A 25,787-nucleotide genomic window follows, 5' to 3' on the forward strand; every position below is an offset into this window, starting at 1 on the left:
GGTCTCTGGTACCTGGGAAATTCTGAGATCTATGTGGCCAAGTATAAACCATGGCGGGGAGGGGCACGTGGCAGACACCAAGGGGAGAGAAGCCCGGGTTCTAGTGTTTACACTGCAGCATGAAACCATTTTTCCTCAGGTTACTTCTAAAATCAGAACAGCCCTTACAACTGGTTCAACAGTTACTATTCTGGACAGAAGACAAACCATTCCCCCACATGCATCTCCCTCTCTCACACAGATGCCAGGATAAAAGACTATACTTTGCAATCTCCTCTACATCAGGTCTGTCCATGAGAGGCCATTACATCTTCCATGAACCTTAGATGCATTGGCTAGCACCTCACCAGCCATCTTGGACCATGATGAAGGAAAGAAAAGAGGGCCAGACCTCAAGGATGCAAAACGTGAAGCTGAGAGAGCCTGTCTCGGAGGACTTCTAGAGGAGAGTCGAAGCTAGCCCACCAGGCTCCTGGGTGACTGTGTTAGACAGTTCTATCAGACTTCAGCACTTCTAATTCGAGGTCTCTGTTTTTCGCAGTCAAAGCTAAACCCTACTGATGCACACACCTAACCAACGCTATGTTGTTCATCAGAACATCTCCAAACAAGTCTTCATCATTTATCAGGCTTGCCTCCACTGAAGGCATGGCAGGCAAGTCACGGGTGCAATGCCACCACCTTGCCTGGAACATGCACCTACCTGCTATTCCATGAATAGCCTCTATAACTGGACCATCCTTGTGCGCTTCCTTTTAACCATTTTATGTAACCTGTGCTAACACCATTTGAATCTGGTTACCAAAAGAATACGAGGGAAAATGCTCAGGTTCCCTGAACAACTGCATCCCACAGCTTACTGCATCTGCTGCCTGGGGAATGCATCACCATGGCAACAGCCACGTTGCTTAGAAACGGAGAGAGAAGCAGTGTTACCCTCACTCCCCCAGGCACTTCTCAGGGAAACGGATACAGGGCAGCGTCTGTCTCTCCACTCAGCTGGGTCCCCACTCAGCTGGGTCCCCGAGGCCTTCACTGGCATGACGTACTTGCTTCCTTACAGAGTCCTGCTTACAGAACTTGAACTGAGCTGAACTGTATAGCTCTGTGAGACCTCAACTCCAAAGAAAAGGATTCTGATAAGGTTCTTCCTGCAAATGGGTCCCACATCAGATGATGAGATAAACTTCCAGATACTTAGATAAGACTGCAATATGCCCTGGCCATGAGCAACACACCCCGTCCTTAAGAACAGCTCAGGCTCCAACCAGGTGAGAAGGTACAGGCAAGGCCAGAGGCACAGACAGCGGCATGGTTCTAGAACCTCAGGAGAGCTGGCCGTTCATGGCAATGCTCCACTGCTGGCCCAGCAAGTGTCAGGTTGGGAAACAGACTCAGTCAGCCAGCCTCACTCACCAGTGTGGACCTGCACACTGGGCCATGCAGCCCTGGCAACTGGCATCACTGGAGATGACCGACCAGGCACACCCTACCAATGGGAAAATGCTGATCTGAACTTGACGTGTGTAGCTGCTCAGAGCGCAGGTCTCAGACACAAGCATGCCGCAGCCTACAAAGTCACCCTGGCTCCCTCTGACGGAAACCTAACATTTGAACCCTCCTCTGGTGACTCGAGTTGAGGCCCAGCATTCAGCTCTCCCACTGCTCTCATGAGGTCTAAGTCAACTTGCCTTGAGTAGAAAGCTACCTCGGGAAGGGCTGGCTATTCTGGCTGCAGCCCATGCCCATCTGCTACTGAAGGTGCAGTCTAAGGAGTACTGCAAGCTTCTCACATCAATTCTTCTTTCCAGAAGTATCTTACATGTGGCCCAACAGACCAAACACAGAGGCAGCTGTGTGTTAAAAGAACACCAGCCAGGTGTCGAGAGGTTTGGGGAGGAGGAGCACAGGGCCCAGTGGTTAAGCACTGGCCTAGCATGCACCAGTTTCTACACCCAGAAACGCACACAGTCGCACACGCACACACTCACACTGACACCAACAATCCACAGGAGCGAAAGCTCTCTGGAGTCTGCAGTAACTTCTACACAAGTTCGTCCCGAGGGAAAAACTTGTCTCCTTCCTGGGGTCTGTCACTAGTTTTTCCGTTATTAGCGTGCACAATGACAGACAGGTGTCATGCCGACAGACTCATACAGCACTGCAGTCTGCCCAGAGGTCTCCCTGCACTGCCCACTCAAATCAAACCCTGAAAACCAGAGAGAACCACCAAGTTCTGAAAGTGTGGGGAACAAAATCACTTCCCCAAATTACAGCTGGTTCCCTCTTCAGATTCACCTCGCTTCCTGGGTCGTACAACCTACAGAAAAATCATTTCCCACAGGCACTGGAGGGGGTGTCCCTCCAGCCTGACCACAAACTACTGTGAAAGCTAGCATTTCACCAGAGTCCAGAGTCACACTGGAGTTGTCAACTCCCAGACACAAGGTCTTAGTGCTAACATCAGGACATAAAATGCTTCATTTAATCCTGATAAAGATTGGATGCACCCAGCATGAGGACACGGGCCTGCAATCCCAGCTATTCAGGAGGCTGAGGCAAGAAGGTCACAAATCAAGGCGTGCGAAGCTACAGGACTAGGAGTTCAAAGCCAGTCCACGACACCTGTTAAGACTCTGTCTCAAAAATAAGAGAGCTGGTGGCCGGGCGGTGGTGGCGCACGCCTTTAATCCCAGCACTCGGGAGGCAGAGCCAGGCGGATCTCTGTGAGCCTGAGGCCAACAGAGCAAGATCCAGGACAGGCACCAAAACTACACAGAGAAACCCTGTCTCCAAAAACCAAGAAAAGCCGGGCGGTGGTGGCGCACGCCTTTAATCCCAGCACTCGGGAGGCAGAGCCAGGCGGATCTCTGTGAGTTCGAGGCCAGCCTGGGCTACCAAGTGAGTCCCAGGAAAGGCGCAAAGCTACACAGAGAAACCCTGTCTCGAAAAACCAAAAAAAAAAAAAAAAAAAAACAAGAAAAATAAAAAAAATAAAAAAAGAGAGAGAGAGAGAGAGAGAGAGAGAGAGAGAGAGAGAGGAATGTAGCTCATCAGTAGGGAGACCGATTGCCTAGCACAACTAGCAGGAGAGACAAGACAGAGAGAAGCAGACGGACCAGGCATGGTGGCAAACGGCTGTAATTCCAACGGGAGAAAAGCTGAAGGGGGAGGGCTGCCATAACTACAGGAGAAGACCGTCTCAGTCTACTCTGGGAGCACTGAAAAAGCTAATGAGATGTAACACTACCTTTTAACTACATTTTTTTAAAGATTTATTTTACTTCCACGTATGTGTGAGTTAAGCGCCAGCGGAGGTCAAAAGGGTACCCAGTTCATAGGAACTGGGGCTACAGCCGGTGGTGAGCTGCCATGGGGGGCCTGGGAATCGAATTCAGGTCTTCTCCGAGAGCGGCCAGTGCTCTTCTTAACCACTGAGTCATCTCTCCAGTCCCTAATGACATTCATTTGTTTATACGTGCAGGTACAAACCCTCACCACAGCATGCGTGGAGAAGTCAAAGGACGACCCGGCTTGGTGGCAAGCGCCTGTACCCGCTGAGCCATGTCCCGGTCCCCTTGGGCACTGTTGGCATTCGGTTTCATGCACACTGCCCTCAGTCACCATCCACACCGGCACCTGACGATGCCCAGCACTGTTGTGTAATCTGCAGACATGGTGAGTAGCTTGACACTAATGCTCAAAGGAACACAAAGCTGTGGCAGCGTCAGGGTGGAATGAGTGAGGGGCTAGTTCCAGCGTGCAGTGGGAACTCTAAGGCCACATCTGAGCAGACTTGAAGGAACAGAGGGAGGGTATTTTCGGGGGAAGATGTACTTGAAGGTACAGAGGGAGGGTATTTTCGGGGGAAGATGTTCCAGGGAAGACCCACAAGGTCATGTACACTTAAAAAAATTATTTCACTTACTCTGTCTGTACACACATGTGCACGCATACGAGTGTAGGTCAGACAACCTGCAAGTCAGTTCGCTCCGTCCACCATGTGAGTCCCAGGGATCAGACTCCAAGCTTGGAGGCAAGCACCTTTACATGCTGGGCCATCTTACCAGCCCCCACCACCCCCACCACCACCACCACCCCCACCACCCCCACCACCCCCACCACCCCCTAACCACTTTAAACAGCTAGGGGGCATGACAACTAGACAGGAATACTGGAAGAGGAAATGAGACTCCTGGGGAACTTGGTAAAAATCTGCCCAGTTTGCAGTCTGGTCAGTAAGTTAGTGTCTTCCCCTGCCCGCCTACCCTGTAATGACAAAGCAAACTGCAAACCAGGAAGAGATCCCTCTAGGGAGAAGCAAACGATGTACGAGACATAAATTCCTGATGCTTAACCTGAACACAAAACAGTGCACACCATTGGTAAAGCAAGCTAGGTGAAGGGTTGGTTCCAGGAGCTGGCTACACTGCATTGTTAACTGGTTTGTAAAAGCACTGGAGAGCAGAAGTGACTGACCCCTGCTGAGGCAGGAGGATTACCAATACTTCCAGACCAATCTGGGCAACACATAGTGAGTTTACAAGGCAGCCAGGGCTGAGTGTGAGATGCTGTCCCATGAATGAGATCCACACGATCACACCGCACAGGGCAGGGGGTTCCGCTTCTGTGTCTGGTTAGCACCCAGTCCGTGGCAGAGGAGACCAGCGGGTCACTGAACAAATCATGGGGTCCACTGTACCCCCCTTCCACTTCTCTGCCTGTCTAAAGAGACCAAGAAGCACAAACAGCCCGCATACGACCACTGCGGTTAAAGAAGGAAAAAATGAATAAATGATGGGTCTGTGGGTACAGTTCAGTGTGTGAGGTTCTGGAAAGAGGGAGAAAGGGCAGTGTATAACTGAGTGAGGCTGGGAGGAGACTTCTGTTCTCGGCTAGTCCTTAAACCTGCTTTCTGGATGCTTCTATTATTACTCAATCTCAACAGCTCACTGACTTTATGCACGGGGAAGCCAGGCTCGGGACTTGAACAGACTCACCCCAGAATCCACAGTCACTGACAACAGGTTTAGACCCAAGTGTTTAGAAAGCAGATGGGATCCACCGATGCCATTAAAGGCTGGCCTGGTAGCCAAACCTGGTTCAGCTACCTCCTAGTTGCTGGCTAACTACCCTACTGGTTTTCCTAACTCCATAATTACGCCCAGCACACACATTTTTAATAAGTTATTTAAATTTGTTGCTAATCTACAGCATCCCTTGAAATGAAAGACGCCACAGCAATCACCAAGCCAAGGGCAGAGGAGGGTCACGATGCTGGCGGGACAATAGGGATAACCAGATAACGTGCTTATCAGTGTGGGGCAGCCAACAGAACGTCACCAGGCAAACTCTCAGGGCAATGCAGGAAGAGGGTAACAATGAGTGCCATGTGGCAGATGAAGAAATCAGGAGATTAAGTCCCTGGCCTAAGGCCACACCAAGTTGGCAATGAGATAACACTCTGCTTCATACCCAGCCTGGACTACTGACTACTGAACCTGAAGCCAGCCATGGCTCTGCACACGTGTAATCCCCACTTGGGAGGTAGAGGCATGAGGATGGCAGCAATTTCATAACAAATTCCAGGCTAGCCAAGACCAGCAAAACCCTGTCTCAAAAACCTAGACTCCAAAGGATTATATTCTGAAACCTCACTGGATTTGGGGAAAAAAAAAATGAATAATAAATAAAGTAACTAGGCCAGGCGGTGGTGACGCACACCTTTCATCCCAGCACTCGAGGCAGAGCCAGGCGGATCTCTGTGAGTTAGAGGCCAGCCTGATCTACAGAGTGAGATCCAGGACAGGCACCAAAATGACACGGAGAAACTCTGTCTCGAAAAACAAAAACAAAAAAAAGGTAACTAGTGCTTTTACAAAAGCCAGTCCCCACACCCACCACTGTACTTACCACTGCTGGTTTTGTTCTGAGACAGTTTCACAATATAGATCAGGATGGACTCAAACTCACAAGAGCTCTGCCCCGTGCTTCCAAGTGATGAGATTAAAGGGTTTCACCATGTAGCCCTGGCTGTCCTGGAACTCTACACAGACCAGGCTGGCCTCAAACTCAGAGATTCACCTGACTCGGCCTCCCGAGTGCTGAGATTAAAGGCTCGTGGAACTGCGTCCTGCTGTACCCACCTTTTTAAGTGGGGAGCAGCTGGGGATCTAGCTCACTAGTAAAGTGTTTGCCTAGCACTCACAAGGTCCTGGCTTCAATGAGCAGTACCGCCACCAAATAAATTAATAAATAAAACTGTAATTTGAAATGAGGTACAATGATAAGGTATGTGGTGGTATTGTGTTCCCCAAAATATTGTGCACCCTAATAAACTTATCTGGGATCAAAGAACAGAACAGCCACTAGATACAGAGACTAGAAAATGGTGGTACTCACGCCTTTAATCCTAGCATTCCAGAGGCAGAAATCCACCCGGATCTCTGTGAGTTCAAGGCCAAATTAGAAACAGCCAGGCATGGTGACACACGCCTTTAATCCCAGGGAGTGATAGCAGAAAGCAGAAAGATATATAAGGTGTGAAGACCAGAAACTAGAAGCATTTGGCTGGTTAAGCTTTCAGGCTTTGGAGCAGAAGTTCAGCTGAGATTCATTCTGGATGAGGACTCAGAGGTTTCCAGTCTGAGGAAACAGGATCAGCTGAGGAACTGGTGAGGTGAGGTAGCTATGGCTTGTTCTGCTTCTCTGATCTTCCAGCATTCACCTCAATAGCTGGCCCTGGGTTTGTTTTTATTAATAAGAACTTTTAAGATTCATGCTACAAAGGTACACACCCATAACCTCAGTACTGGAGAGGCAGAGGCAGAGCAATCAAGATCAAAAAGGGGATCTGAGTTTAAGGCCAACCCTGAGCTGGACATGGTAGTATAGCACCTTCAGTCCCAGCACTCTGGATGCAAAGGTGGATCTCTGTGAGTTCAAGACCAGCCTGATCTACATTGTGAGTTCCAGGACAATAGTGAGACCCCACCTCAAAAATAAATAAATAGATAGATAAATAAATAACTATAACTCCAGTTCCAGGGGATCTGACACCCTCACACACACCCTCACACGACTTGCATGCAGGCAAAACACCCATACACATAAAATAAACAAATCTTTAAAAAAAAAATTGAGCTGGAGGTGTGACTCAATGGAAGAGCTGGTGCTTAACTTGCACAAAGTCCTGAACTCAGTCCCCAGTACCAAAAATAAAAACAAGCAAGCAGGTCGATGCATTTAGGGCTCTCGCAAATCCAGAATACCTAGCCCATGAGAAGAAGCCCTGAGTTCAATCCCCAATGGGGGCTGGGGGCGGATATCGAATCAGTAACTTCCTGCCTGGTGGCCAGCGGGAGAACAGGGCTTAGTTAAGAGCCTAGAAGCCAATACTCTGGAATGCGTGTCAATAGCCCGCATCAAAGAACAGCCAGCCATTACTCAAGCAGCAGGCCTTGGCCTTGGGGACTTCCCAGGCATTCTCATTAGGTAGAGCAACAGCCTGCCCTTCCTCTTCCTGTCCATTTCAGACACTGCCAGTAGCCTGGAATTCCAGTGTCCCACAAGAAAATGGAGGCGTAGAGTTCAGAGTCTAGGGTGCTTGGCTGGCACGTAAGGCCCTTGAGTGAAAGAAAAAATACAGGCTAAGTTCTCCTTTCCTGCGCTAGACAATTCCCTCCAACTCAAATCCAACACACTTCAGAACAACCTGTCAAATATATATCAAGAACCTGACAAGACAGGCTGGGGAGGTGGCTCAGGAGTTTTGCTGCACAAGCCCCAGGGCCTGAGTTCAGAGCCCCACACCCACATGAACTGGGAGTGGCCGCACACCCTCACCTAGCGCTGTCACTGTCTGTCGGGGCAGACACAAGGATGGCTGGCACTTGTTGGCTGCCAGCTGACCTCTCTAGTTCAGTGAGACCTGGACTCAAGGGAATAAAGAGAAGTCTAATAAAGTATGCCTGTTAGCCTCCTCTGGCCTTTGAGAGGCATGCACGCCGGACACCACACAAACACACACCCAAAAAAAACAGAACCGACAGAAGCTAGGCACGGTATGGTGGCTCACACCTGTAATTCCAGCCAGCACTCCAGTATGTGAACTGGGAGGATTATGTTCAAGGTTAGCCTGGGCTGCACAGTAAGTTAGAGGCCAGCCTGCCTAGGCTACAAGCAGGAACCTGTCTTTAAAAAAAAAAAAAGCTACCTTTTGCTAAACAGGATTTTCTCGGCATCATCATCAGGTGAAACTGGGGGTTCCTGTTGCTACTCATAACTCAAGCAGGCTAGGCTACGATGCGCTGCCTCCTTGTGTACAGACACTAAGGGGTTAGCCACGGCCCAGGTGACAGCTGTAATGGCGTCTCAGCTTGAGTGGAGAGCATCTGCCCCACGAGGGCACCTCCGCCACCTCTCTATGCTCAGCTCACCAACCCTGACCCACTTGTTCCCACCGGAGCAGTCCCTCAACTGCACATCCTGACACTAAGATTCCCTGGAGCCAAGGTGAGCAAAGCTGTTTCCGGCAGGCAGGCCCAGACACAGCATGAAGGTGGGGGGTGGGTGGTCAGGGGCTGCCATTGCAGGCAGCTAAGGATGCCCTGTGCTGCGTAGGCTTAGCTTGCCACCATGTCACCATTCTAGAAAGCGAATGCATGGAAATTACATCCAGCACAGAGTTTTTTGTTTTGTTTTTTAATTTTTTAATATATTTTTTAAAATTGTGTGTGTGTGCGTGTGTGTGCGTGTGTGCGCGTGTGTGTGTGTGTGTGTGTGTGTGTGTGTGTGTGTGTGTGTGTGCGCGCGCATGCACCTGTGTTCTGGAGATCAAAGGAAAGCCAGCCAGGAGTCAGGGCTCTCTCTGCCTCTACCACGTGGGGCTGTACATGGAGCCGAGGCCAGGCCTAGCATCAAGCACTCACCACCTGCGCTGTGGTATTTGGACAGCCCTGCCAACGGAACATGAGCAAAGAGTGAGCATCCTGAGACACCCCCCCAGTCAACAGCCGACGACTTCCGAGGCTGGGCACCTGTCCTCATTCCCTACGAAGAGGTTAAACTGGCTTTTTATTCTTTTAGCATGTCTTTACTTTCTGACTAGGTGGGAAAGGCAGAAAGAATGGATGGGCTAAGAGTAGCCCAAAACAAACATCTGTACCCCCAGGCCTTTGTGAAGATACGACAGGACCTGGAATACGCTAAGCACCCAGGATAGCATTAAAACACAAGCCATGAAATTGCTCCAGAGTCTGAGTGTCACCCTGAAAGTAGTGCCACACTGAACCCACAGGCCCTAAGAGCCTCAGGGAGCACACATGGGCTACAGTCACAGGCTCTCAGTGGTGGAGAGTCGTCAAAACAAGCTAGCATTCTTCCAGTTATCAGTGTGACCTTGGCTACGGTATGGGCCTGGAGTTAGACCAAGGCCATCATAGGACCCTCCTACCTACCGAAGAGCTCAGGGAAGAGAGGCCCATTTAACCAGACTCTGGTCAGATGAACTGCATACGCAGATTTTTATTTTTCCAAACAATTAAGGGCTGTAGTGTGACTTGGTAGGAGGGTGCTCACCCACCATGTGTTAGGGTCCAAGTTCACAATGCCCCACACTACAGAAAGTGAAAAAAGAAGTCTGTTTTTGGGTGCGGGTGAATCAGAACTCACGAGGGATGGGATGGATGACTCAAGGCCAACAGGATCAACTGCATTTCTTTGCATTTTTCTTGCAACACTATCTCAATATATAGCGGAGGCTAGCCTTGAACTTCCTAGCCCAGGGTAGCCTCAAATTCAAGATCCTCCTATCTCAGCTGTCCAAATGCTGAGATCACAGGCAATTTTTTTTCTTTCTTTTTTTTTTTTTTTTCCGGAGCTAAGGACTGAACCCAGGGCCGTGCGCTTGCTCTACCGCTGAGCTAAATCCCCAACCCCTAATTTTTTTCCTTTTAAGCACATTAATTCCCCCCACTGAGGTGGAGGCAGGAGGATCAGGAGTTCAAGGTCATTCTCAGCTGCATAGCAAGTCCAAGGTCAGCCTGGGCTACATAAGACACTGTCATCCCCAAAAAAGGTTAAGGCCACTTTGAGCCCCCTCCTTCACTGAGTAGTTACAAGTAAACAGACCCTGAAGCTATAGTTTACTTCCTTCGGGAAGGGTTATGACCTGAAAAGACCGACTTGAGAGAAGCCCCTCTGTGGGGATTAAAATCTCAGTTCACACCTGTCTGTGCAACGTGATGATTGAAATGAGGCTAGGTAAGGCAAGACTTATGGGGAATGATCCGCCGCAGCAAACCAGGTGGCCTCGCCTAGAATCCAGGTGATGGATGCAGTGGGTCCCCTGGCGCTGCCTTGGTAACCCGCAGTGCTTTTAACAAAATCACCGGTACCATTTTAGAAACACAACTTCTGTGCCCAGCCCTCACATTTGCTACAAAATAAAGACCGGCCAATGGCTCCCGCCAGATCAAAGAGGAAAAATAAGAGGTTCAGGGCAATGGGGACCACAAAAGCCCCTCCAAGACCTACTACGCTCCGGAGTTCACACACATACCAAGATCACCCCCGGCACACACACAGGCTCTTCCTGCAACTCCCATACCCGTGTAGTCTGAGGCAGAGGTCACCAGGCAACCTGGCCTGCAGGAGGGAGCTTCAGGCCATGTCGATCACAGGCGCCAGGACAGGGACAACAGGCGGCGGCGGCGGCGGCGGGAGGGGTCACCCCATTCCCACCCTCCCCCACCCCCGCCCCAGGGAGAAGCGCGGCCACCCGCAAGGCCTTGGGCAAAAGCCTGCGCACAACACACAAGGGGACACGCCGCCTCCCCCCCCCCCCCATCCGCCCCATTGTCCCTACTCGAATTTTAGGGAGTCGGGAACAAGTGCCCTCAGACACGGGCCCCGGCCTGCGCCTGCGCACTACGCACTACGCAGCCTCTCCAAGGGCGCCCCGGGAAGCGAGCGGAGCGCGAGGCCTCTTTTGGCCCGGCTGCCCTGCAACCGGGGCCCAGGAGACACTACAGCGTCCCTCTCCACCAGACCGAGTACCCTCGAAGCTCACCGGTGACCAGAAGGCTGGCGAAGAGGGCGAGAGCGTACATGGCGCCGCTGCACTCGGCAGGCTGCAATGCAGACGGTCAGCTGATCGGGCGGATATAAATCTATCCCTCAACCCCGCCGCAGACGCCAGCGCGCGTGCGCGGGCCCCGCCCCAGCTGGGCGCAGCCTGACTCAGCGCCGTGCAGCGCGCCGGCCGGCGGGGAGGGAGGGTGCGAGCGGGCCTGGGGAAGGGCTGGCCCGGGCAAGGCGGGGGTGGCGCGGGTGAGGTGGTAAAAAGGAAAGCCTATCAGGTGTCTAAATCAAGGTCAGGAATTATACGGTATCTAACGTGTCTCTTTCCCTTTTGCAAGGTGAGGAATCCAGCCCAGGGCCTCTTGCAACCCCAACATCTTTTTAAGTCTCACTGTTTTTCCCCCTTTGGAGGACAATATTTGCTTTTGAGACACGGTGTCACTGTGACCTTGGGTTGCCCAGGCAGACCTGGAATCCACAACTTCCTGCCTCAACCCCTCGGAGCAGTGTTTGGGGGATTGATTTTTGTTCTCAGTCCCGGGTATTGAACCCAAGGCCCTATACTTGCCTGCCAAATGTCCAACCTTTGAGCTGTACCCTTCCTCCAGCCCACTCCTTAGTTTTTATTTTGAAATAGGGGCTCACCAAATTCTCCAGGAAGGCCTTGAACCTGTGATCCTTCTGCCTCAGCCCGCCTTGTATAGTGGTTGTTAGTTTTTTGAGACAGGGTCTCCTGTAATCGAAGGAGGTCTACAATTGACTGTGAAGATTCATATATCCCAGGCCGACCTCGAACCTCATTGTGCAGCTATCAGTCACCTCTAACTCCTGATCCACCCTGCCTTCACCTCCTGAGTGCTAGGATCACAGGCACCACCATACTGGTTTGATTTGGTGCCCGAGACCAAACCCAGGGCTCCATGCATGCTCGTCAAGCACTCTACCCACTGAGATACATCTCTAGCCCCCATTGACTGTGACTCTTCCCATTTTGACAGGTGAGAATCAAGAACAAACAGGTGTGCTCACCTCAGCAGCACATAGACTTAAAAAAAAAAAAAATGGACTGACACAGAGAAGATCAGCATGGCCCCTGCACAAGGATGGCACGCAAATTCGTGAAGCGTTCCATATTAATAAAGAAAGAACAGGCAGGTCACAGATTTGCCAAAGTCGGTACACTCAGGATTCAAGTTCACCACCTCCCATTCTGCAGTTGTCAATCAATCCAGACTCAGAAAACGGAAAACAAAAGAAGCCTTTATAGGTGATCTTGAGGACTACAGATTGCAAGATAGTCTCCAAGGTCTCTGAATCAGTGTTCAAGAGAAGGCAGGGAGGAAGTCTGAACGTGTAAGCAGTAAAATGAATGAATGAATGAATGAATGAATGAATGAAAAAATAAATAAAAACTTATTTTCAGGAAACCTGTGTGGCTAGGAGAAAGAACAGATGCCACAGAACAGGGACTCATGCCTGGTGGAAGAAGAAAACAAGAATGCATGCCGAGTGTGGCACCCTGTGCATGTGGTCCCAGCACTGGGAGGCTGAGGCAGGGTCTCTCAGAAAATAAATAAGATTATAAAAATTGTTTTGGGGTGGTGGTGGGAACAATCAGCTGTTAAGAACACTTGCTTCTCTTTCAGAAGACTGACATTTAATTCCCGGCACCGATGGTGAGGTTGTGGGGGAGACTGGGGGGGGGGGGAGACGGATGACGGACACGGGGTGTGTCACAACCACTTGAAACTCCAACTCCAGGAAGATCTGACACCTCTTGGTACACCTGCACTCATGTACACATCCCACCCGTAGACACATACACATAATTAGCAATGAAATCGATTTTTAAATTGTTTTATTATTAGACTGATGAGATGGGGGGGTGCATGCCTTTAATCCCAGCACTCGGGATGCAGGGGCAGGCAGATCTCTGTGAGTTCAAAGCCATCGTGGTCCACAGAGTGAGTTCCAGGTCAGCCAGAGCTACACAGTGAGCCCCTGTATCATAAACAAAACAAACAAAGTCACTCCTAAGCCAGCATGGCAGATGATGCCTATGATCCCAGCACTTGGGAGACTGAGGCAGGAGGATCTAGAGTTCCAGGCCAACCTGGGCTACAGGTTTTGAGACCCTGTTTCCAAAAACCAAAACCAAAAAAGAAGAAGCCAGCACAGCGGCTCAAGCCTGTAATCCCAGGCTAGAGATAGGAGGACCATCATAGGCAGGCCAGCCTGAGCTAGGGAGTAAATTCATGGAAATAGAGGGAGACCCTTCGGTCAAAAGAACAAAGAAGGGGTGGTGTTGATGGGGATCTATAGGCAGGTAATGGCTGCTGGGTGAGGGGAGACATTTTCTTCACCCATGATCCTCATGAAACTCGGGGTCACATACACGTACACACAAAAGCATGGAAGGGGACTAGCTGAGAAGAAAAGGTCATCAAGGACGGGGACAAGACAGGGGTGAATATGACCAAATGCATTATACACAAGCATGGAAATGTCATAATAAAACTCATTATTAAGCCGGGCGGTGGTGGCGCACGCCTTTAATCCCAGCACTCGGGAGGCAGAGCCAGGCGGATCTCTGTGAGTTCGAGGCCAGCCTGGGCTACCAAGTGAGTTCCAGGAAAAGGCGCAAAGCTACACAGAGAAACCCTGTCTCGAAAAACCAAAAAAAAAAAAAAAAAAAAAAAAAAAAAAAAACTCATTATTATCGTTAATGTAGTCTGATAGCATTTTGTTCAAGAATGATGGGCCAGGCAAGATGGCCTCAGCGGGTCCAGTCGCTTGCGGCCAACCCTGAAAACCTGAGTTCAATCACTGGGACCCACAGGATAAAAGAGGAAATCAACCCCTGCAAGCTGATCTCACTTGCCACTATGACACAAGTGTGCCTACACACACACAAATAATATAATAAGTAAATGTAATTTTTCAAAAGCGTAAAAAGGTGGAAGTTACAGCCACTAGAAAAGGGAACAGGAAATGAGCCAGAACTGGAGAAACCACCGAGGATTATAGTAGCAGAAGCCACCCCACCCTACCCAGCCCTCTCCACCACATTCCAGCCCCGGTAAGGAAAGTCAAGGTGGACAATAAACCCACTCACAGCTTTCTGCAATTGACCCTGGGGCTGAGCAGAATGAGACACACGCACCCAGGAACAGTACCAGCTCACCCCCAGGCAACGTGAGGAACTGACTCCCAGCACGTTGGCACGGGCCCTTCGAGGTTATCATTGTACCAATGGGGAAAAGAAGGCCTGGGGAGAAAGAGGCAGGCACACAGATCTCACAGCACTTGGGGCAACAGTCTTGTCTGGAAGCAGGTCTCCTGACCGAGGAGACCTGACTCAGAATCCCAGCCTTCTTCCAACCGCCTGCAATCTGCTCTCCCTCCTGCAGACACACAGGCCCCTGAACTCTCCTCTCCAGTTCCTGCTAGCAGGTCCCACTTCCCCTGGGGAGCCAAGTAGGGAAGTGGGCAGTGAGCAGGACTCTGAGGAGCTGAAGAGATCTGGCAGATTGGCTCCTTAGAACGTGGTGGCTCCATGCTGTATAGACAAGAGAGCCAGACTGTTCAAGGTCATTCTCTGCTACATACCAAGTTTGAGACCAGCCTAGGATACAGGAGACGACTTCTCAAGAAAGATGTGTGTGTGTGTGTGTGTTTGTGTGTGTGTGTGTGTGTGTGTGTGTGTGTGTGTGTGTGTGCGCGTGCGCGCACAATGAATGGATTATCACTTTTTTTTTCCCCAATCAGTGGGTACCTAAATCCTCTATAAAAGCCCTCTTAGAGCCAGGCATGGTGACACACATCTTTAAGCCCAGAACTTGGGAGGTGGAGACAGGAGGATCAGGAGTCCAAAGTCTCAAAGGTGAGAGGGAGCACTGAAATGGCCTAATGAGTGTTTGTCCCAAGCTTGATGACCTAGTTCAATTCCCAGAGCCCACGGTGGAAGGAAAAAAAAACTGATTCTCAAAAATTGTGTTCTGACTTCCACAGGAATATGGCATTTGTGTGAACTCTCTCTCTCTCTCTCTCTCTCTCTCTCTCTCTCTCTCTCTCTCTCTCTCTCTCTCTCAATAAATATATTTAATGTAATGAACATTTTAATTTTAAAAAATGGGGCCAGCAAGATGAGTCAGTCAGTTATAGCTCACCAACAATAGCTAACCAGAGTTCAAGACGGACGGTGAAAACCAACCCCATAAAACTGTCCTCTTGACCTCCACAAACACCGTGGCATGCACCTTTCCCCATCCATCAGACACACAACAATTAAAAAATAAAAATTTAAGCCTCAAAATAGTAAGTTAAGTAAATAAATAAAGAATCCGCTCAATCTGTGCACAGGCATTAAGAGCTATGAAGCCCTTGGGGCTTTTTGCCTGGTCATACTGTTCTAGGAAGCCCCAGGAAAGCATTTATTAGAAATGTTCACAAAGGGCTCCTTATGAGAGGCATGGAACCCGGAAAGATCCCAATGGCTGAAGGGTGCTGGGGTGGTACGGAAACTGGGCTGGTGAGAATAATGTGCAGAAACAGACTTCAAGAGGGAGGCACAAGTGGCAAGACCAGTGTGCAGCCAGCCTGCAAGATAATCAGGATCCAAGAACGGCTAGCAGAGCAGGACCCCGAAGTTCTGTGTTAGAGACAAGCCCTTCCAGACTTCCCAGGGTGCCCAGCAGCATTGGCCTCCCCCAATCCCGAAGCCTCACAATGAGTGAGGTACCACGCCATATTATCTTCTGTGACACGTCGAATTTTGGGTCTGTGAGATAGGATCCCCTTATGCAGCCCAGGCTAGCCCAGAATTTGTCATCGTCCTGTTTCTGTTCTTCAAGTGCTCAGACCACGGGTGGGTAAAACCATGTTCAGTGAGGAGAAGAACCAAGACCTGGAAGTGGAGAGCACACTGGCTTTACTACATTAACTCATACTCTATCACATCTAGATGTCCACATGACTTAGGATTACGAGGAAAACGTAGATTAATACATGCGCAAGAAAATGTAAATGTAAAAAGAAAACACCCCTACCTCCATCTCCTGGAAGCTACAGTTTTCAGGGAACTGAAAAAATATCTTGCCCAAGAACCGTGAGCCACACTGGCAGCAGAGTTCCTGATGGCTTTGGTTTTTTGTTGTTTGGTTGTTTGGTTGGTTGGTTTTTTGAGACAGGGTTCCTCTGTATAAGAGCTCTGGATGTCCTGGATCTTGCTCTGTAGATCAGGCTGGCCTCGAACTCACAGAGATCCACCTGCCACTGCCTCCCAAGTGCTGGGATTAAAGGCGTGTGCCACCACCGCCCGGCTAACTTTTGGTTTTGTATGGTGGATTTCCATCAAGTCCCAAGGAAACCACTAGTTCCTGTGTATAATTCTTCCGAAGGGAGACCCCAGAGGGCAGCCACAACTGCCACCAAACACCGCAGGCCACAGTAATGTGTCCTGGGCCCATACACCACTCTTCCAAACTGCCACCTGGAGCCCTCTCATCCCTGAGAGCCTGTCCCCTCAAAGTGTCTCAAGGAGAGGCTCTCTCCCACCAGTATCCCTCAATTAGACCCCAGCCTAACTCTCTCTGGTTGCATTGGCCTTCCTGAGTGGCCTGGGGACCTTGGATGTTACTAAATATGGGCTTAGCCATCTCTTTTTTTTTTTCCACTTTTTTTATTTATTTTTCTTTTTTTGGTTTTTCGAGACAGGGTTTCTCTGTGTAGCTTTGCGCCTCTCCTGGAACTCACTTGGTAGCCCTATTTATTTTTCTATTGTCAGCTTGATACAGTATAAATTCTTATCCTAATAGTGAGATGTTTCACTGAGGCTTGCCCAGTAATTGAGTAAAACCAAAACTTATTATAAGCCACAGTCATCCTAGGGTCCCCTCTGCTATATAGTCTCCCTGGTTCTATGGGTTACAGTCTAATTGTTCTTTACTTTATATCTAGAATCCACTTATGAGTGAGTACATACCATGTTTGTCCTTCTGGGTCTGGGTTACCTCACTCAGGATGATATTTCTAGTTCCATCCATTTGCCTGCAAATTTCATGCTGTCATTGTTTTTCTCTGCTGAGTAGTGCTCCATTGTGTATATGTACCACATTTTCTTAATCCATTCTTCAGTTGGCCGGCATCTTTTTTTTTTTTTTTTTTTTTTTTTGGTTTTTCGAGACAGGGTTTCTCTGTGTAGCTTTGCGCCTTTTCTGGAACTCACTTTGGAGACCAGGCTGGCCTCAAACTCACAGAGATCCACCTGGCTCTGCCTCCCGAGTGCTGGGATTAAAGGCGTGCGCCACCACCATCCAGCAGGCTTAGCCATCTAAGGACAACTCTTCCCATTAAACACTGGACAAGCACCCCAACCCTGGGCAAGCACCCTACAGCCTCCAGTGTCTGATTTTTCTGCCTGCACCCAACTTTGCCTGGAATGCTAGTTCATCAACAACTCCTTATGGTAGCAAGCCGCTGTCGTACCTCCTCATGGCTACTCCCATTATCCTTCACCTCTGCTCCTCGAACTTGAGAGTCAGCCCTCTTCAGAACCCCCTTTAGCTCCAAACAGGAGCACCTACAATAAAACTCCATTTCCCATCCTCCCTCGCGGCCACAAGCCTTCATTCTGGTCAAAGACACAGGAGAACAAATGTTCATTTTGAGACGTCATAGTACTGTTCTGAATGGGAAGGCAGGGATTCAATACTTAACAACTGACCCAGTCAGGCTTAAAAACTATTGGTTTTATCTTCTTTATATCGTTATCTCCCTTTCTGGTCCTTGTTGCTTTGCTTTGGTTTAGTGTGTTTTTTTGTGTTGTTTTGTGAGAGTCTCATGCAGCCCAGGCTTGCTTCAAACTTGCTGCGTAACTGAGGATGACCCCCTGATCCTCTGCCTCCACCATCCCAGTGTATGCAGTGTATGCAGTGTTGGGGATCAAACCCAAGGGCCTCTAGCATGCTAGGTAAGCATTCTATCCATTGAGTTACATCATCAGCCCAGAGGTTTGGCTTGACTTGGCTTGGAACAGGAGCCTGCTAGGTAGGCCTGGTTGGCCTAAAACCTGTTATGTAGCTAGATGTGGTGGCCCACACCTTTAATCCCAGCACCCACGAGGCAGAGGTAGAGGATCTCTATGAATTCTAGACCAGCCTAGTCTATATACTAAGTTCCAGTCCGGACAGGGCTACGTATGGAGATACTGTCTCAGATAAAACAAAAAACTGCTATGTAGTCCAAGCTGACTTTGAACTTTCATGGATCCTCCTTGCCTTTACTGCCCAAGTGCTAGCATAATTCTTTCCCTCTTAGTACTTGAACCCAGGACCTCATACATGCTGGACAAGTATTCTACCACTGAGCTACATCCTTAGCCAGGGAAACCTTTTCTGTGCTTCAGGAAAGTTTCCTGCTTCTTATTATTAGTATTTACATTTTGTTGTCATGATACACAACACATTTATTGGACACCAACTGTATATGGGGGCAATGTACTAGGGGCAGAGTGGAAATGTCACACAAGGAGGCTTCTCTTACCCTACCACTCTGGGAAGCCAGCACCCCGCAGGCCCTCAGCTCCATCCATCCCTGACACACAGGTACCACTTGGCTCTTAAGGCCCTGTAGTTCCAGGATGTTGCTCTGTCACCGTGTATTACGTTGGCCTGCCAAGTCTACCCACTGCTGCTCCCCTGAGAACATGCACTAAGAGCTACAGGCAGGGAGGGGTGCAGGAGCAGCTGGTACAAAGCAGGCAAGGGCTGCTGAGTCACCCCTGAGAGCTGGCAGGTCAGAGAGGTCAGAAGAAGCTGGTGTGCATCGCTAGAACAGCGTCCATGCTCAAGCGCAGCCTTCAAGTGGGGCACAGGCCTCCGTCTACCTGCGCCTGTCAGGAGAATCTTCATTCCTTAGAGAGGGAGTGTGACTTTGCCACCTTAGCCCACAGATAAAGACAGGGACCAACTCCGAGAATTGCATTCACTACCTCCATCTCAGGAGTCTGTGCGAGTTTCCTGCTTCCAGCCTGGGAAACTCCAGCTCCCGTCAAGCCTCAGGTTTCTGCTCTTCCTCCCGAGTAAGCCCCTTGCTTTCAGAGACTTGGCCCTGGGTGGAGCTCATGGGATGAAGGAAGACCCAGATGAGAAGAGACCAAATGCTTCCTGAACCTGGAAGGATTGGAAGAAGAACAGGACTCTGTCCAGATGCTTCTGGAACACTGTCTCGAAAGTATGGGGCTTCCCGGGTGCTTAGAAGTTGAGAAGACAGGGGAGAGAAGAGTCAACAAGGTAAACTGATAATGCGTGTGGCGATGCGTGCTTATAATCTCAGCACTCCAGTTGCGGAGACAGGAGGATCAGGAGTTCAATGTCAACCTGGACTGCAGGAGAACTTGTCTAAAATAAACAAACTTGAGAAAGTTAAATTTGCAATCTGTACTAGGCCATTGTTTTGACTAAGCCTCAGCATTGGGGAATACCAAGCTCAAGTTCCATGTCAGCAACTCAAACCAACTTATCTGCCGTATCATCCAAGAAAGCAGGAGAAATGTGGGACAGAGGCATGTCCCACGGGGACTAGTTGAGTCAGCGAGATACTGAACTTCCTTCTACCTTAATCCTTGTTCCAAAGAAGTAACTCATTGGACAGTGGTGCCTCAGTAATTCCAGCTACTCAGGAAGCTGAGGCAGGGGAATTGCTTAAACCCAGGAAGTCAAGCCAGTCTGGGCAACATAGCAAGACCCCATCTCTTAAAAATAAATACAAAATAAAATAAAATAGTAACCGAAAGTTCTTTTTTTCTCTCTCTCTTAAAACTATTTTGGATCATTTCCTGCATGTGTATAGTGTATCTTGATCATAGTTTTGCTCTCCTATCTTGTCCCCCTTCCCAGCTAGTCTCCTTTCTAATTTCGTGGCTTTTGTGTGTATGTGTGTGTGTGAGCCAGTACGTTTCATCAGGCTTGCTTACAGGAGCAAGGGTCAAGGGTTATTTATAGGAGCATGGGTACCCTCCTAGTGTCTCTTGCTGTCCCCACAACCATTAATGGCCTATAGATCCTCAGGGAGGAGCGGGGCCTTCTGAGTTCCCCACCCCCCAGTTAGTTATCATGTTTATTTATCACCTTCCCATCCCCACTTGAGAAGGAAAACAATCGAACCTACCTATTCACTTTTTCTTCTTGGTCTCTGCCCTGGTCAGTCCTTCTCTACCTGTAAAACCAGCCACCTTTGCTCAGTCCATAAGGACACTTATTCCAATTTAAAGGCCAAAGCATTGCCCAAAGGTAGAGTCAGAAATAAAGCCATGAGATCTTTGAATTAAGGCCAGCATGGCTGCTCACACTTGCAATGCCCACACTTGAGGAGCAGAGGCAAGAGCTTCCAGGCAAGTTCAAGGCCAGCCTGAGCTACATAATAGATTCCAGGCCAGTCTAGGCAAAAAGTAAGATCCTGTATTTAAAAAAAAAAAAAAAAAGACAAAACAAAGGTTGGGAATGAAGCTCAGTTGGTACCCACGTTTGTGCCAAACATGCACAAGACCCTGGGTTCAAGCCTCAGCATCACAAAATAAGGCACAGTGGCAGTGGGTGGTCTTTCCAGAACTGGGGAGCTGGAGGCAGGAGCTCAAGGTCACCCTTGGGTACTATCAATTTTGAAGCTAGCCTGGGCTACATAAGACCCTGTCTCAAAAACAAACAGCCGGGCAGTGGTGTCACATGCCTTTAGTCCCAGCACTCAGGAGGCAGAGGCGGGTAGATCTCTGAGTTTGAGGCCAGCCTGGTCTACAGAGTGAGTTCCAGGACAGCCAGGGCTACACAGAGAAACCCTGTCTCGAAACAAAACAAAACAAAACAAACAAAAAAAAAAAAAAACAAACAAACCCCAAAGGGCTGTAGAGACAGCCCAGCAAGTTAAGAGCACTGGCCACTCTTCCAGAGGACCCGGATTTGAGTCCCAGCACCCACACGGTGACTCACACCCCTCTGTAACTCTAGCCTCCCAGGGGATCTAACATCCTCTTCTGCCTTTCTCCGGTACCAGGCATGCACACCGCACACAAACATACATGCAGGCAAACACGGAAAACAAACAAGAGCTGGATGTGATAGTACATGCCACCTATCCCAGCACTTAGGAGGCAGAGGCAGACAGATCTCTGAGTTCAAGACCAGCCTGGTCCACAGATCTACACCAGGCCAGCCAGAGCTACACACACACACACACACACACACACACACACACACACACACACACACACACAGACATATACCCCACCTGGACCTAATATCCTAGGAATCCCAGCTACATCAGAGGTTAAGACAGGAGGGTCGTCAGGGCCTCTTTGAGCCACAGAGAGAGTTCAAGGCCAGTCCTGGAACTTAGTGAGTCCCTGCTTCAAAATAAAAAGCAAAAAGAGGCCTAAGGCTGTGGCTCAGAGGCAGTGCTTGCCTGCTGTATGGCCCAGGGTTCAATCCCTACAGTCTGGGGTTCAATCCCTATGGTCTGGGGTTCAATCCCTAGCATAAAACAGACCAAACCAACTGACTTTCTGTTGACGTGCTCTGAGCCCATGAAGTCCAACCTTTAATCTGAGGTTTGATTTCCCCCACTTTATGGATAAATGGAGTCTCAGAGAGGCTGACCAAGCAGACAGGATCGTTTGGAGCTACAGTCTACCGCACAATGTCTCCGCAGCCCAGGGTGACTTGGCTGGACACTATGCTTAGTGCCCAAGACACAAAGACATCAGAGACAGGTGCCCCAGGGCCCTCTGGGTCTGAGGCTGCCACACACCTCTCTGTGCCAGGGGCACCACCCTGAGCACACTCTGTGACTTGGTGTAACCTTCTGGCAGCCATTCAGTCTGATCATTCTGTTCGTGTGACCAGGCAGGTCCTCACAATTGGTCCACCTTGTGTGTCAGGCTTGAAATTTTCTTTTAGCATTTCTTTGTTTGTTTGTTGTGTGTGTGTATAGGTATGGGTGTACACTTGCTGGGATGCACACGAGGAGGTCACAGGACAACTTTCGGGAGCTGGTTCTCTCCTTCCATCCCACAGGTCATCAGTCTTGGAGGCAAGTGCCTTAATTTCTGAGCCATCTTGCTGACCCCAGATTTTGTTTTGTTTTGTTTTTTGCTTTTTGTTTTTTGAGACAGGGTTTCTCTGTGTAGCTTTGAGCCTTTTCCTGGAACTCACTTGGTAGCCCAGGCTGGTCTCGAACTCACAGAGCTCCGCCTGGCTCTACCTCCCGGCAATTTTTTTTTTTTACTTCCTTTTATTATTATTATTGTATATGACGTGGGGCAGGGATAACAAGCGTGGCAGTTAGGACAGGACTCTGCAGAGTCTGTGCTTCCCTTTCACCTTCACCTGGGTCCTGTGGATGGAACTCAGATCTCCAGACATGCATGGCAAGTGTCTTTTCATGCTGAACCATCGCGCCACCCACCTGGTTTTTTTTTATTTGTTTATTTACTTGTTTGTTTGTTTGAGACAGAGTCTTATGTGTCTAGGGCTGGCCTTAAACTAGCTATGCAGTTGAGGATGGCCTTGAACTTGTGATCTTCCTGCCTCCAACTCCCTGTGCCCTGATTACATTACTAAGGCCGGTTTATGAGGCACTGGAGATGGAACCTAGAGCTTGGTTCGTGCCAGGCAAGCACAGTACCAATGATGACCATCCACAGGCCTCAGGTTCTTGTTTTGTCCTGTGATAGGGTCTCATGGATCCCAGGCTCAAACTTACTATGTAGCTGAGAATCTTAAACTTCCCAATCATCCTGCCTCTACCTCTTAAGATGCTGGGATTATAGGTATGCATCACCGTGTCTGGCTTTAGGCTTTTGGATACATGAACATTATCAAGGTAGTGACACCCTATGAAGACATTTTACAGCTAGCCTCTGGCCACCAGCATGTCACCTATCCTAGCCCTCCGGGCAATGGACTGAGAAAATTCTCTTCTTGGGCTGGGAGTGTGTGCTGTAACGTGTTTGGAATCAAGGAGGCTCTGAATCTTTAGGTTTTCTAGAGATTTCCATTATAGTACTCCAGCCTGCCTGTTGGACATTTATTTGTTGTTTTTTTGTTTTGTTTTGTTTTTTGTTTTTTTTTTAAGATTTATTTATTGATTATGTATACAGTATTCTGCCTGCATGTATCCCTGCAGGCCAGGAAAGGGTGCCAGATCTCATTACAGATGGTTGTGAGCCACCATGTGGTTCTGGGAATTGAACTCAGGACCTCTGGAAGAACAGCTAATGCTCTTAACCGCTGAGCCATCTCTCCAGCCCCCGTGTATTTGTTTTTATTCTGAGTTCAAATTGCCTGAACTGAGATGGTAACTCTCTAGGGGGCCTGGTGTAGAAGGCCTGTCCTCCCAGAATCAAACCAGAAGGATCACTGTGAAGTTCAAGGTCAGCCTGATCTACATTGCCTACACACACACACACACACACACACACACACAATGTCTACCCTCACTTGAACCTGAGCTTTTGCTTAGCTCAGAAGGGCACCTCTGTCCTCAAAGATTCAGGCTATTCCTCTTGACTTGCTTCCAGCCGGCTGCCTTCTTCTATGGAGGCCCTCGGGGTTATATCTAGCTTTTCTATCAGCACCACCAACGCGACTACTTGGCCAGTGAGGAGAAGAGTGTCCACAGAAGGGCAGTTCGTTGCCGTGGAAGGTGCATGAGCCTGTTTCAAGGTCAAATCTGCCATTAATTCAACAGATAGGTTTCCATGGCCTGGTCAGGCCTGGGATAGAGTGTTCACAGACAATCCTGCCCTCAGCAGGCCAGGGCTGGGTGAGGAAACTATCATATGAACTCTGGGCAGAAGACGACACATCTAATAGTTCTTATCTAATAGTTTTTCCTGTTAAATATCTAAAAATATCTAATAGTTTTTCCTCTCCACAGATTACCAAAGCTAATTATCTTGTTTGCATATTTAATCGATTAATTTGGTGGGTGTGGTATATCCCTGTGGATGCACACATGTGTGCAAGTACACTCGCTCTTCATTGGATGTCTTCCTCAATCGCTTCTCTACCATATTTCTCTACTGAGACTGGATTTCTCACTAAACTCAGTGCTCACAGCTTTGGCCAGACTGACTGAGCAGCAAAACCCCCAGGATCTATCTGTCTCTGTCTATCAGAGCTGGAATTTACAGACTGGCCACACCCAATTTTATGTGGGTGCCAGACATCCTTCTGTTTGTCCAGCAAGCACTTTACCCAATCAATGAACCATCTCCCAGCCCCATTAGTTTACCTTTTAAGAGAAAGGAATCACAAGACACAATGACACACACCCATAATCTCCACACTCAGAAGGCTGAGGCAGAGGGATTGCTCAAAGTGCAAACCAGCCTGGAGTACCTCGTTTGAGGGCACAAGCCTATGATTCCAGCTCTTGAGAGGTAGAAGCCGGAGGATCCCAAGTTAAAGGTCAGCCTTGGCTACACAATGAGTTCTTAGGCCAATCTAGAGAACACAAGACATTGAATAAAATAAACAGCAGCCAAAAAGGGCCAAAAGGGAATGTGTAGCAAAACCCCGCTGCCCAGGCCAGCCTTGAACTCCTAAACTCAGGTAATCCATTTGCTTTCATCTCTTGAATACTTGGGACCAGTGACTGTCGTTTTTCTGAGACAGGGTCTCACTATGAAGCTTTAGCTGGCCTGGAGCTCACGGTGTAGACCAGGCTGGCTTTGAACTCACAGAGATCTCTGCCTCCCGAGTGCAGGGACCAAAGGCATACACACCACTGTGCCTGGCAAGTTTCTGTCTTGATTTGTCCTCCTCAAGAAGGCTTTGCCTCCTGCCGTTCTATCTGTAATCCAGGCAGCGTGGAGACGAAGTGAGGCTGGACCCTGGGCTGCTACGTAACTGGTATCAGTAGAGCTGGCCCAGTCGTTTTTGAAATTCTCCCAGGCCAGCTGGTAAATAACTGCTGGCTCTGGGTGTCACCTCTTGCTGGCTCATCCCCAGGAATCACTCATCCTTCTAAGTCAGCCACGAGCCTTGGTGGGAGCCTCCCAGATCATTCCTCCAGCATCATGGCCTGTGTCCTGAGGTCTGGTTGTTAAATGTTTGAAGTAAATATTCATTAGGATGTTTGCATTAGATCTATCTCCTCCTGTTGGGAACAGTACTGAGAAGCCACAACATGGGTGTTTGTTCTCTTGTATCATTGGCCAAAATGAAAAAAAAAAAATTAAGCCAGGCTCATATTCCCGACAGTTGTGTATTTGGGTCCTTTGCTAAGGAGCTTCAGGTGGTGTCTGACTCCTTCAGGGGCTCCACAGGAGCAACACACACACACATGCACACACACACACACACACACACACACACACACACACACACACATATGCGCGCACACACACGCACACACATGCACACATACACACACAGAGTTGGCTCCTGCCCTCCATGGAACCAGGAACAAGAATATCTCAAGTTTTTGTTTTGTTTTGTCTTTGTGGGGAGGGTTGATACTAGGAGTTGAACCCTGTGCCCCCCAAAGTACAAAGCACACACACAACCAGGCTACTATGAAACTCCAACCTGGAAAGGGGTCCATATATATGCCACTACAGTGGGGGTGTGATAGGGACATTATACGTTATTGTAAACCCTTAAGGGCACAACCCAAACAGTAGGTTCCAATGTCAATGGCAGTCAGTT

General features: G+C 49.1%; 1 protein-coding gene and 1 non-coding gene across 2 annotated transcripts in view; one reads left to right on the forward strand and one right to left on the reverse strand.

Moving 5' to 3' along the window:
• Psap (prosaposin) overlaps positions 1–11,205 on the reverse strand; it is a 29,566-nt gene extending 18,361 nt beyond the window's left edge. The window contains exon 1 of the mRNA XM_052744907.1: positions 11,072–11,205. Coding sequence (XP_052600867.1) covers positions 11,072–11,111 — 40 coding nt within the window. The 5' untranslated portion in view covers positions 11,112–11,205. The remainder of the gene's footprint in view (positions 1–11,071) is intronic.
• A 906-nt stretch (positions 11,206–12,111) lies between these two features.
• Positions 12,112–12,220, forward strand: LOC128115083 (U6 spliceosomal RNA). Its single transcript, XR_008219980.1, has one exon. It is a non-coding gene; the product is annotated as a U6 spliceosomal RNA (small nuclear RNA).
• The last annotated feature ends 13,567 nt before the right edge of the window (positions 12,221–25,787 follow it).

This window comes from Peromyscus californicus, unplaced genomic scaffold (genome assembly GCF_007827085.1).
Source record: "Peromyscus californicus insignis strain IS unplaced genomic scaffold, ASM782708v3 Scaffold_19__1_contigs__length_69161282, whole genome shotgun sequence".
Taxonomy (NCBI): domain Eukaryota; kingdom Metazoa; phylum Chordata; class Mammalia; order Rodentia; family Cricetidae; genus Peromyscus; species Peromyscus californicus.